This window comes from Zootermopsis nevadensis, unplaced genomic scaffold, assembly GCF_977971745.1.
Source record: "Zootermopsis nevadensis isolate Lab colony 2312 unplaced genomic scaffold, Znev_1.0 Znev_ptg000022l, whole genome shotgun sequence".
Lineage (NCBI taxonomy): Eukaryota > Metazoa > Arthropoda > Insecta > Blattodea > Termopsidae > Zootermopsis > Zootermopsis nevadensis.
This window is the reverse complement of record NW_028259154.1, coordinates 8,020,064-8,033,337: the sequence shown is the minus strand read 5'-3', so window position 1 is coordinate 8,033,337 and position 13,274 is coordinate 8,020,064. Positions and strand designations below refer to the sequence as shown.

Genomic DNA, 13,274 nt, shown 5'->3' with positions numbered 1-13,274 from the left:
ATCCTGTTCGCTCAAGTAGCAATCGTTTCCCAGGAGTTGTAGGCGATAATTGGTTTCTTTGCATCATTTGGGTCTAGTTCATGTCATAACCATAACGTGGGGACATGATCGCGATTTCAGCACCCGCTTAACTTACGGTGCATTGTTTTGGACTTTGTTGATTCTTGTCCTCGGCTTCGTGGCGTTGCATTTAACTAGTGAATAATGCGCTACTGCGTCAAAATAATGCGGCATGTGATGTAGCGCCGTGCGGTAAACTCTGCAACAATTTGGTGCTGCCCTCTTGACAACATCGAACGAACTATTACGTGTTGCTCGACAGCGCCGTCTCAGCGATTCTTGCAATCTAGCGCAGGTAGGAGTTTGTCATTGGTTCCTGTGGACGAGGCTATTAAAGGGGGACGAGTTGAACCGTGATGCGGAGGGGTATCGTTTCTGTTGGAATCGTGACTCCCGCCGGGAGCGTCGGAGTGTGCGAAACGACCGATGGCGAGCTGATGTTTACGTGTTTGTGTGACATGTGAGAAAGTGGTATTCGTCACCGCCACGAATATGGGCAGGCATACGTGTTTAAAACGGTGATCTATACAAGTTTTAATTTTTCAAATTGTTATTTTTTAAAAAGATTTTTTAGTATAAATTAAAATCTTCTGGTATATAAAATGCAGCAAGAGAACCAAGTGAACAGTGCTTCGAGTCCCAACCCATCGCCCGCGTCCACCGGGGCTACTGGCACTGCTACCACCACAAAGACCCTGGTGAACGGCGGTCGCTTTGACTTCGATGACGGGGGCACTTACTGCGGAGGTTGGGAGGATGGCAAAGCGCACGGCCATGGTGTGTGTACGGGGCCCAAAGGGCAGGGGGCCTACTCGGGCTCTTGGCATTACGGATTTGAAGTGTCTGGCGTCTATACTTGGCCAAGGTAGGGACCGTCTCCTAGTATGTTGCTACATACTGTCAGTCCCAATTTTTAACACGTTTAAATCTGCTTTTCCCTCGTTCATCCAGCACAGCCACGGTGAGTATCACTCTGAAGAGGAACACATCTCATATCTGGACTACAGCACCGACTGGCTTTGGTGGGATTATTCGTGGTTGTATTCAGGTATCCCAGAAAACCTAGCAGGAGTACCTTGAATTGCATCCGTTTAACATGTTGGTAGCGCTAAATATTTTATTCATGTTCGAGAAATATCCGTTTCGATTCTCGAGCAGTATTTTTCACGGTTTTGCTCACTCCCACCAAGCGAATACACAGAGAATAGTCAAATTTCTTTTAAATGAGCTACGACTCCAAACCTTCATTTCACCATTTTCGTTTCGGTACACACAGTCAGTCATGTAGTTTCGATTAAGGCAGTCATAATCTCTGCTATAGACACGAACGTATGGTTTCTCTCAGCGTTGTCCGTCATGTCCCTTCTCTGTCCCTCCAGGACCTTTAACAAATTACTTCGTTTAATTGGCCTGCTTCTGGACCCTTCTTTGACCCATTTTGTGGTAACAAGATTCTCTTTATACACAGCTGTTCGCAGACGTACAAATGTACGAATAAGTTTGCCCCAATGTGCAGCCCGAGAACTCCCCTCCGTCTCAGCTACGGTGGGCTAGTCCAGTCCGTGCGTTGCACGTTCTTTAAATTTACAATCCAAGCACTGCTCGGCGGGGCTGAATTTAGACCAGCCGTCTCTTGTCTAGCGGGGACTTTCGTTCCATTACTTGTTGCCTGTCATTGTTGTCACGTCTCCTGTGCTTTACGAAATTGGATACGCCACATAAAGCTTCCCAGCAGTACATCCCTTTTTTAAATAAAGAGGCTGTAACGACGCTACAACCGTTACACTTAGAAGACTGCGAAAATTTAGGTGGAGATGGTATTTGATAGAGAAGCCACAGTTGTGTTAGTTACAAACTAAGTGAATTTTAAGTCCTCTAGTGAATCAGTGATACCCGAGTCTCTTCGTGTTTTGAACTTGTAGTTAACTTTAATACCATTTCAAATCGCTGTCGTAACCTGGTGTTAGTTTTTCAGTTTTGTTATTCAGACTCTGGCCCAAATATGTAAACATTTTAGTTCAATACATTATATTTCGCCCGTGCCTTGAGCCGTTTACTTTTGATTTGAATAACATTCTTGAAGTTTTGTCTGCCCTCTCGATTGTCAGTTCATTTGATTAAACGTGGTTTATACTAAGCGTATTCGAGTAAAATCTGCCCTTCAGTGAAATGTAAATCGAAATGTGTATGTAGCTATATTTTTGAAACCTGTTTATCATGTAAAAGGTTGGCGCATGCCTCATTAAGATTTATAACGTTTGTTTAAAATATTTTACTACATATAAATTTATTAAATACAGGGAAAATGATTAATAGGCTTCCACGCTGCGTGTTACCTGCAGAGTTTGCTGATAAACTTTGCAAGAATAAATTTGTGTATGCAATGAATGTACATAGGGCGATAAGAGAGTAAGTGAACTATGAAATGAAGTGTGCAGTTGATGTGGGTGTTAGTCTGATGGCTCATTTTGTTGAGCGACAGTTCCCGATTATTTTGGAATTTGTTTATAGGAACTGTTTGGAAATAAATATTGCTCGTACTTCAGGTATGAGAGTATTCGGGCTTCAACATCAGCGTTCTTGAAACCCGTTCTTAATTTGATGTTCGTTGAACTCTCGTCAGCCAAGAATAATACAGAGTCTGTTGAAGGTTTTAAATAAACAGTAGACGTATTTCGGCAATTCAAAGAAATGCATGTCCGAAAAGTCGCCCAACGTAGGCAATTTGGAGGTTGACTAAAGCATGCCATCGCCATTATGTTTTGGCGTCTAGAAGAACACGCATATTCGTAAATCCCCTAACAATAAACGATCAAAGAACAAGACTTGGTTATTGTGTAGATGTGGGAAGTGCGAAATGTTTCTGTCGTCCGCGTTCGTGTTGACCTCCGCAGGCGACCTGTAGCAGGAGTGTGGTCGGTCACCTGTTGACAAGTGACACTGCGCACCGCCAGTGTTCGTGGAGACAAATTTCCCACCGAACAAATCTGGACAAACCTATGGGATGTTTTTATCCTTACACAAGGACGCTTTGTCATCGCCTTAGGTTGTAGGATGATACGAATGGTTTGTGGACTGGGAAGGAGGCTGTCGAGACCAGTAACACTTACATTACGCGAATGAGTAAAACTACGAAATTGCTGGCAGGATAGGTGGTTCCTGAATATGAAGGAGGAGTACTAAGCACTACAACATTTCTATTATTAACTTTGCCGTCTATGCTGAATGAATTTAGCAATTATCAATTCATTCTTCTTCTTCACTGTTCTGTCCTACGTGGAGCATAGGGGCCTCCTTTCGGAGGTTTCTGATCTGGTTTTTTGTACATTTGCTACGAATTTCCATCACCTTTGAAAATTTAGCAATTTAGAGACAACTTATTAAAGAATGTTCGTCATATTGTGAGGAACGTTTAATACTTTTGGTTCCAAAATTTGGTTTATGTTTGTTTCATAAATCATTTAACAGCAATATGTGCGATTATTGTGCAATATTTTATTAGCGTAAACGTTGAACAGACATAGAAGCTGGAAGAACATGTGCTATGAGCGTGGAAGTACTGATTGGTTCTACGTAAACCATCTTCAACCACTCTCTTTGCTTGTGTTGGTTCTAACTCCAACTTCGTAGTCCCATATAGCTTCCACATTCTACTCAATTGTCCATTCAGTGTCATCATGTTTTAGGATGCTACATAACTCATGAAGTTGGTGAAACGTTTTTAAATAAGCGGAGTATAAATAGAGATACGCCCAGATTTGTCTTTGGCACTGTTAAGCTTGATGGGAATTTGGAACAATATTCTAAATAATGTCTCATAGTTCATTTCACAAAATTTTCAATAGCACACATTCCAGTACAAAAGCAGGTAAGGATCGGACAGGAAGCAGTTACCATCTTGTTGAATATTGTACCAAGTGGAGGGACTGAGGAAAGCCAGAGCAGCCGAGCTGCCGGTCTCTGGGAAAGTCGAACGAGGTCATTGTCTATTTTTACACGTTCGTTCTCTGAAGAACATCCAACTCCTAGCGAGGCTAATGGAGATGTTGCTATTTGTTGTTTGTATTTATTTGTTTTTGTATTTATTTATAACCAGTGACAATTTATCTGCAAGTGTAACGCAAGACACTGCTAACCTCATATTTAGTTCGCGATTTTTAATTGTAATAGGTTGAGCAGGCCTGTAGATACTGTCCTGAATATTATCACGACGGTTTTCCACGCCATCGATATCACATATCGATTTAATTGTCGTTCCTGTCGATTTAGTTGTCGTTCCTGCACTAACTGAATCAGTTTTCGTATTATATAATTTAAAATGGCGACTTTTCACTGTGTTTAGTTGCAGAAAATTCGGCACAGAGGACTGGTAATTTCCGCTTGTAACAGATTTAGATTCTGATCTTTGGTCGCCTGTAAACTTATTATTCTTTGTGAGAGTGAGAATCAGTATGTAGTACACAGATAAAAACATAGGTTTAATTTTGAGAACGGTTCTGAGGTAAACAAGTGAGCCAAGGAGACAGAAAACAAGAGGAGGTTGAAGAGAACTATGTAACGAGTTTCATATTTTCTAATTTGCGCGTGTCACTAAATGTTATGTTACGGTGATCAGATCAAGGAGAGTGAGATGGGCGGGGAATGTAGCACGCATGTATTCTGAGAGAAGAAGAGAAAGCTTGAGAAACATAGTCGGAAGACATGAAAGGAAGAGACCACTTGGGAGGCCTAAGCGTGCACTGTAAGATAATATTAAAATGGATTTGAAAGAACTGGGATGTGCGGATGTCGACTGGAATGACTTTGCTTGAAGTTGGGTTCAGTTGCCGGCTGTTGTGAACATGGCAATGAACCATTGCGTTCCATAAAAGGCGGGTAATTACTTTGACTAGTTGAGCGATTGGGATAACTCTGCACAATGGCAGCATAATTTGATTACACGGGTATCGAGGCTCTTAGCTATTTTAATATGGCGTTGTTATTGGGTGAGCTCTAGCCTCCTTCTGAGTGTAAAGTGAACAGTTTGTGGTATTACATTGCCCGTCTGTTCTTCCGTTCGTTGTCTCCTTACATATCCATACACCTTCATGAGCTGTGCATGCTACTTGACAAATCTGTTAACTCTATTTATTATAGTTTGTGTGGAAGAGCCAAGGATTATGCGCAGTCATCAGGAGGAAGTAAGGAAGTAGAGGTGACTTATTCCGGGCACAGTCCTGAGGTTCGGGTTTACTTGTTAAAGACCTAGGCAGACAATTAAAACCACGAGTCCTCGTGTTCGAAATCCGGGCCTCGAACCGGGACGTTTCCCGATGAATCTTAGTTTTTTGGTCCTGCAGTGTTATTATAGATAATACCTTGAAATACGCTTCTATTGTTTCATCATTTATCACACCTACGATATCTTCTGTGCTGTTCGGCAAATGACCGAATAGTCATCCTCCCAAGTGAAGATGTTTACATTTAAATATTGGCCTTGATATTCTGGAAACGAAGTGCAGTAGAAAGATGGCTGGCCGTCCTCTGGGCTGTAGCGCCGTGTAGTCTGGTAGCCCAGTCTGCGCTGCAACCCAGCAGACAGCCATCTTCGGACTCACTGCTGCGAATACCTCAAATCCTAAAAGAGCAGTAAACTTACTGGGAAGTTTATTTTGAAACATCCAGTGAGACCCTTCCTGTTACACGTTGGGCTATCTCACTCGGCTCTTACTCTTAAAAGGAAGCAATGGCAGATCGAATGGCGAAGTATGCAAAAGTTTGGCTTCCTGCTAGTAACAAGGCGTGTGCTCGGTTGCTAAGTTACCGCGTTTTGTGTGAATCCCTATTTTCCCGTGTTCTGAACGGTTTCATCGGTGTTATCCGCATTAATATGACGTAGAACGAGAGAGAAACTGATTGTTTTTGCATGAGCGTGAACGTTCACTTGCAACCTCAAAAGGGAGATTTAGTCGTAGGGCCTACTGTTAGTGTTTTCTTTGTTTGACAGCGATATATCAACTGCAGAGGTTAATTAGCGTCAGTGACAGATTTACAAAGAAGTTATGATAAATAATAATCTCGGATGGACTTGGAAGGAAATGATTGCAACATATTTTGAGATACTTAGAATGACTGAAGACCTAGAAAATTATGTTAGGATGATCGGTTGTTCAGGCGAGATTCGAAACAAAATATTCAGAATACAAAGCACAAATGCTTATCACAACTTTGTGATGTTTAACTAGCGGTACTAAATATTTAAATCAGTGTGTGGGGTTCTAAAAAGTACGTGCCTATTAGGGCTATAGACTCTTGTTTAAACCGTAAAAGAAAGTTGGCAAGATGAAGTAGATTTGAAGCAAATAGCTTATGAGGATGTGAAGCGAATTGGGCTGGCTTTGGGGCTCGCTTGTTTTGGTAGTGATGACGCTTCATCATACCAGTTGTTATGAAACTTGGTACTTTATTCTAATGGAGAAATTTAATAGGTTCATGAAAAAGAGTACCTGAGAGAAATTATTTATACCGCTCACGTATTATTGCTAGGGTAGTGAGAACAAGGATGTCGTGACGTTGAACATAGTGGTCGAATGGGAAGAAAGAAGACCGAATTGGAGAAGGGAACATAATAATAATATTAAACTTTAAAATTAATTGTGTAGATGTAATTTGGAATAAACTGATCTGATTATGGTTAAGATGGTTCTTCGACTGCTGTTAACAGGGTCTTGTTGTTGCAGTTCCAGTAAACACAGATATTCGGTCAGAACATACCCAAAGGAGTAAACAGAGTTTGTGGAATTGAAGTAGACAGGTAGACGACAACTGGGTTTGTACCAAGACCGAGATGTTTTGAATGCAGTTCTCATTTTCCCCACGTCCTGAGCATATCGGGGTCCGCAGTGGCCGCGCGGTCTGAGGCGTTGGCCTTGTACCGCTTGGTCGCTGGGACCGTGGGTTCGAATCCCACTCAAGCCATGGATGTTTGTCCGCGTCTTTCTGTGTTGTGCTGTCATTTGTATAGGTAGAGGCCTTGCGACGGGCCGATCCCTCGTCCAAGGAGTCTTACCGAATGTCTATAGATCAAAACCAACGAAAAGTTGGGACCTGCAGTGCTCAGGCACTTGAAGAACGGGTCTATCCCAGTATCCAGTATCCTGAGCATATCAACCGTAATCTAATCAGCTTAACAATGTTAGGTGAATAGTGGGTACATATTTTGAGGGTTATCATTCCACAGTTGTATGCAATCCTTCGTTACAACAGCTGGTTTTATTATACTATTCCTCCTCAAACCTTTGTTCCAAAACACTGCCAATCTGGAAAGTGAGGTGGTAGTCTTCTGGGTTGTTGCGCCGTGTAGTCTGGTTGAAGTTTACCTGCGCGTGATAGGTGCTTACTACCGCCATCATGGTAACCCTGATTATGGCAGCAGCAAGGACCTCTCAAGCATTGGTACACTTCTACCAGACCACACAGCGCAGCAACCTAGAAGGAAGAAATTGTAATGCAGGCCTCTGCCAGAACCTTTCATCTCATTGAAGTGTGTCTTTTTTGTACTCAGGTAGATATTGACCAACATTCGAGAGGAGAGGTTTATCACTCTGTTGATGGAGGCAGTAATCTCCTATGAAACATCTGTCATTATCTACCAAAGTACACAACACACTATAAAAGACAGACGTCATCTTACTCCTGGCCGCGAAAATCTTAAATCTCACACAGAGAGAGACCAAATTTTACATTAGCACGAAGTAACAGATAAATTTATATTAGCATACACGTGCCGATAAAAGATTCTGAACTGATTTTATCGAATGTAATCTGCTCACAACTTTATCTTAAATGTGATTTCATTATCATTGTCATGCAAAGTTTTTCATTATCGTATTTGCAAGACGTCAACTTTCGATTCTGCCCGGAGGTCTGGCGACGATATGACCACTTTAGTAAATTGTTTGTATCCTAGATGGTTTTCATGCTTTAGCGTAATATATTAATGTCCTCAGCACTGACAAATAGCTGATGTGTTCAATTTACTGTAAATTCCTCATTTTTCTTGGATTTTCCGGATGGTTTATTCTAAAGTGAAGTTAGTAAACAATGACGCTAAAGTTATGCAGTTGAAGAGTGTCATTACTTACTTTAATGTTGAAAATAAAAGAATTTGATGTTGACGGGACCAGCATTTATGTCAGAAGTATGAGATTTATTAAGTGTAGTAAACTGTGGATTGATTCGTAAACGACCAGCATATTGGAAATACTAGTCTTCTTTAAGCTGTTGGCCAATATCAGCACTAAGTTGAAACACGGTCTTTAAATAGCTCACTACCCCAGGCAGTCGGCCCTACCTGTCCGTCTGTCTGCACGGCTGCAGACCGGGACTGTTGCATTATTTATCCGATTCTACCAAACATCTCGCGTCATAACGAATTGCAATACGTGAACGAAGCAACAGATGTGAAATGCGAGATCCTACAACACTTGTTGTACATGACAGGAATCGAACTCGTGTTTGTTTGTTTTTTCGCCGGTTCTTTCCATGTTGATGTGTTTACATTTTAAGTTTCCGACCGTACTATTTACCTTTTGTTAAATAATTATTCCTCAACATGTGTGCCGAGGAATTCAGACTTCAGGACTGTCATTGTACCTCTCAAGAAAAGCAGCTGATAAATTATTTGAAAATGTGTAAAAGGTTAATATTTTTGGAATGATAGTAACAAATCCGATATGAAGTCACGAGAAAATCAAGAACAGTCTAAATTTCTGGAATTCTTGCTTCTATGAAGTTCAAAATCTTTCCTTTTGTCTTCTGTCTGCCATCTTCAAACTTGAAGAGAAAACTTGCACAAGACCATCAAATCATATATCATAATTTTAAATCTTGTTTTGTATGGGCGTGAAACCTAGTCCCTGACGTTACAGGAAGAACACCGATTGAGAATGTTTGAGGTCAGGCTGCTTATAAGAGTATTTTGACCTGACGGGGATGAAGAGACGCGAGAAAGTTGCATAATGAGTTCCAAAGTCATACTCTTCACCAAATATCATTGGGATGATCAAATATAGGAGGATGAGATGAGCGCGCATCGGTAGATGAGAAATGCGTACAGAATTTTGGTTGAAATCCGGAAAGGCAGACCATTCGGAAGGCCAAGATACCCGGTGTGGTGTAAGTACTGTGTGGGGAATCTCCATTCAGCCACGTAACCACGTTGGGGGGGGTTTCTCCGAGATGACGTCACCTAGCCAGACAGGTGCTAGACACCCTGCCAACGCAAATGTCGTCGACTCCAGACTCTCACGTCACTGGTGCCATTAGCAGGGGTCAGATTCTAGGGAAATAACCGGAATTTTTTCACTGTTCTTTATATATTTTTTCTTTCTATTATTGGAGAAACTAGTAGTTGACAACACTTCATGTCTTAAGCTGCTCTAGGATAACCCTGATTTGTTCAATGAATAAAGTATTTTCTTCCACTAAGGGTTTTACTGCCGGGATGTGAAACTGATCGCTTATATCTCGTACAAATGCATATAATGCATGTAGCCTTACCGTCTCAACTACCATAGGCAATAAGCCTCCAAGTTTTATTTGTCGATAAACTTCGTTTCCGTATCTGCGTACGTTATACGGAGTTTAACGACAGGGTGATTTGCATTATGCTGTATAAATGATATGGAAGTAAATGACACCGTTCGGACTGCGCCCGGAATTTGGCTGGACGGACTGAGAAAACCCGGCAAAGTTAGAATAGCCTGTCTCCGTGCCTAGATTAGAACCTGGAGACCTCGTAGTCGAGAATTCTGGTCACTACATCGCGAGCTTCGATATATTTGTCTTCAAGACATGATCTTAGACACGAGTAATTTCACTCGTATTTCCTACTGAGTTCCGTCTGTACGTCAGTAATAGCCCTCAAACTGCATGACCGATCAAATTCTGCGACAACCAACATTCGTTTTTACTTTGATTTAATTGAATTGCAATGGCCCACTTCACTTAGGGCATAAAGAAACATTTACATATATCTTTTGAAACCAGGGTTTGATTCTCAGTAGACCAGGATTTTTATCTGCCCAAATTGGCCTTGGGCCCCACCCATCCTCCTATCTAGTGTATACCAGGGTTCTTTCCTGAGAGGTGGAGTGGCCGAGACGTGAACTAATCTTTTACCTTCATGTAGTGTCGAGGTTAAGAACGCGTCTAGCTATACCTTCACTCACTCATTCGTCTTCACGGCGTGGTGCACCAGGGACATCTTTAGATTTATCTTGATGACATTTGACATATGGCATCTATCTCGAAAATATTCTCTTCATAGAAAAATAGTCTTTAATAAAAGTTTCTTAGACATTATTTCTTATAGTGGCATGAAACTACCTTAAATGTAGAAGACCGTCGTGTTATGTAATAACATAGGCCTACAGACTTCACGCATAAACGAAATACACCTTTTAACGTCACTCCTAATGTTGAATCTTCCCGTTTTTCGTAATTTGTATCGTCTCTTTACTTTCGTCATGGTCGTAATGTTCTCAGCTTCTTTGCTTTATATTCCTTTTCCACAGCTGTAGCTGTACGTAGTGTTGCCTGCAATTAGGGAGCGCTCTGTGACAGAGGTTGGTTGCCCTTGCCCTCGACACCAGGTTAATAGTTCATTCACAAATAAGAAGATGGAGTTAGAAGTCTCTCGAGCATGACTGAAAAAGTAACGTGTTGCAGTGTTATGGCACTTGTTTGGATTCTCATATTTCTGCTTATAGCTTGATGTAAATACAGCTTGACTACGAAACAAAGTGGTCAAAGAAATTGCAACTAATCTGACGCTATGGTGCAACGCGTTCTTCGTATTTTGGGTCCACTAAATTCAAATCTGAATCCAGAGACCGGCTATATCAAAATATTTTACGAGGTTATTTTAATCTCTCTGTTAATATTCTAGGATATTAACTTAAAACGGGTCAAGATCACTTCCTTCCACGCTGTTTCAGATTTCGCATGTAACCCTTTTGGATTTTGATGCTATATAATGCGTTAAAGTAAATTAGGAAGAAACGGGAAATAATGGTGCGAGTAAAATTAATAGATTGGTGAAAGGTTTACCATCCCACAGATTCACTTGTTTCGCTTATTTTACTTCACAAAAGCCACAAATATTTGAAAGTGCAAAAGTGCTCAATTATTGAATATTATTTATACACGCGCTATGCGATTACAGAAGTGGATAGCAAGAGCATAGGAACTTTAGTAGGGCGCGTTAAAAATAGACAGATGTGAAATGTAAACAAGGGTATAAGCTGAAATGATCGGTTCTTCATGGACGTAAACTGTTTATTTTAGCTGACATTTTCGCGTCTTAAGGTAAACAAAGTCATAGCATATTTTGCGGAGTCAGAATCTCATTTTCCCCACTTTCAATTGAAATTAAGACGAGCGAGCCCTAGTTTGGTGAGATTTCAGGTTCTTACGGCTACGAGTATGAAGTTGGATAGACAGCTATCTGTGGTGTTGCGCCGTGTAGTGTGGTAGAAACTGACAGACGTTTCAGAGGTGTTTGCTGACTCCATAATCAGCGCGGATGGAAACGTCGGCCAATTTCTACCACACCACACGGCCGGCACAACATGCCAGAAGACAGCCATCTATGATGCTAACATTGTTCGTAACATTGTGGTCCTGAGGTGGTTTTTGATTAATTTCAATGTTGAAAACGATCTTCCAGCCGATGCTATGGTTACACGCAGGAAAGTAAGACAGTGGGATCCAAATGTAAATTACATGACTGTTGATCAGTTTGAACTGAGAGAGATATTTTAAGGAGTCAAGTTACACAGTTTCAGATTCCATACAGCGCCAGAGACGCTGCGGTTGCCTAGCAAAATGAAGAAAGATCATTAATGTACTCTTGGCCATACCATCTCCGGCTTTGAAACGTTTTTCATTGTTCAGTGGTGCAAGTTTTAAATGCTTACCACACCATCCAGCCTAATTAGGCTGTTATGTCAGTACTTGGATAAAATCAGTGATCTTCAAATATCTCTCTGAACATGAGTGCCATTGATCAACTTTTTTGATTATATTAGTGTGGGTATGGGAATGTCTGATACTGATCTACATTTGAAAATTCAGATGCTTGAGCTGAATCGTGTTAAACACTTTCCTTGTATTCCGAAAATTATCGAGAGGAACCGGGCAGCTGAGATGACATTTCATTCTTCTGAATCTTCTCAGAGGCTGCAACTGTACATTTTAACTTCTAAGTCTGAATTATAAGAAATGTGTGTAAAACTTATGCAGAGGTTTAAGTTAACTTAAAATTTCGTTTCTTTCAGGAGATGATTTTTCCCACTACAGACATTTCCTGTCTTTGTCGTTACATCTGTATTGCATTGTCATCTGGCATGACGAGAAAACATTAAGTAGAACAAAGTTTCGTCTTGGCAACATTCGAAACTCCAATTTTTTAGTGTTTTTTTAAATATAAACATTCGTAACGAAATCATAAATGTAGTTAATCTGGGCAAAGCCTTCACAGAATTATTATAATCAATCTTAAGTATTGACTAGCAGTGTGAATGCTTAACGTATGGGCACTTCTCCAGGAAACTAGTTAGAACTGGTAATAAACGCCCTAACATATTACCTTTACTCTCATTATAAATGTTTAAAGACATAGTACCTTTCAATATCATGTGACACTCCATAGTGTTTAATTTAAAACAACCGTCACTGAAACAGAATTCGTAAGCTCTGGTGACATCGAAGCAAAAAGACTTTTACTTTTTATTTGTCAGCACATGCTGAAAATATCCTCCATCTTCTCGAAGGCAAGCATCCATCATTTTAGTGTGTTTGTACTACTTTAATGAGTGTTTCTAGGTGTCTTGGCTGAAGTCTATTTAGTATTGTTTCGTTTCTCTCAAGTTTCTTGGGTGAATGAAAGAAGACCATTTTTCTGTAAATTTTTCCGTTAAGAATTCTGGCTGGGTGAGGTCTGGAGATCGCGGCAGTCAAAAGGCTCGACTAACAATGCATTTAGAAAAATAAATCTTGCAGTAAAGCATTAGTTGTGTTTGCAGAGTTGGCCTTCGGCTCATCATGATGAAACCAGCAATCACTTTCATTTCCCTTAAAAAGATAAATGGATTGGGTCAAAAGATTCTGATACCATTTCGCGTTAATTGTGTCACAAAAACAACAGTCTCACAATTTTCTCTCTAGACACT

General features: G+C 40.8%; 1 protein-coding gene across 1 annotated transcript in view; it reads left to right on the top strand.

Moving 5' to 3' along the window:
• Positions 1–411: 411 nt before the first annotated feature.
• Positions 412–13,274, top strand: part of jp (junctophilin) — a 117,017-nt gene continuing 104,154 nt past the window's right edge. The window contains exon 1 of the mRNA XM_022066610.2: positions 412–925. Coding sequence (XP_021922302.1) covers positions 663–925 — 263 coding nt within the window. The 5' untranslated portion in view covers positions 412–662. The remainder of the gene's footprint in view (positions 926–13,274) is intronic.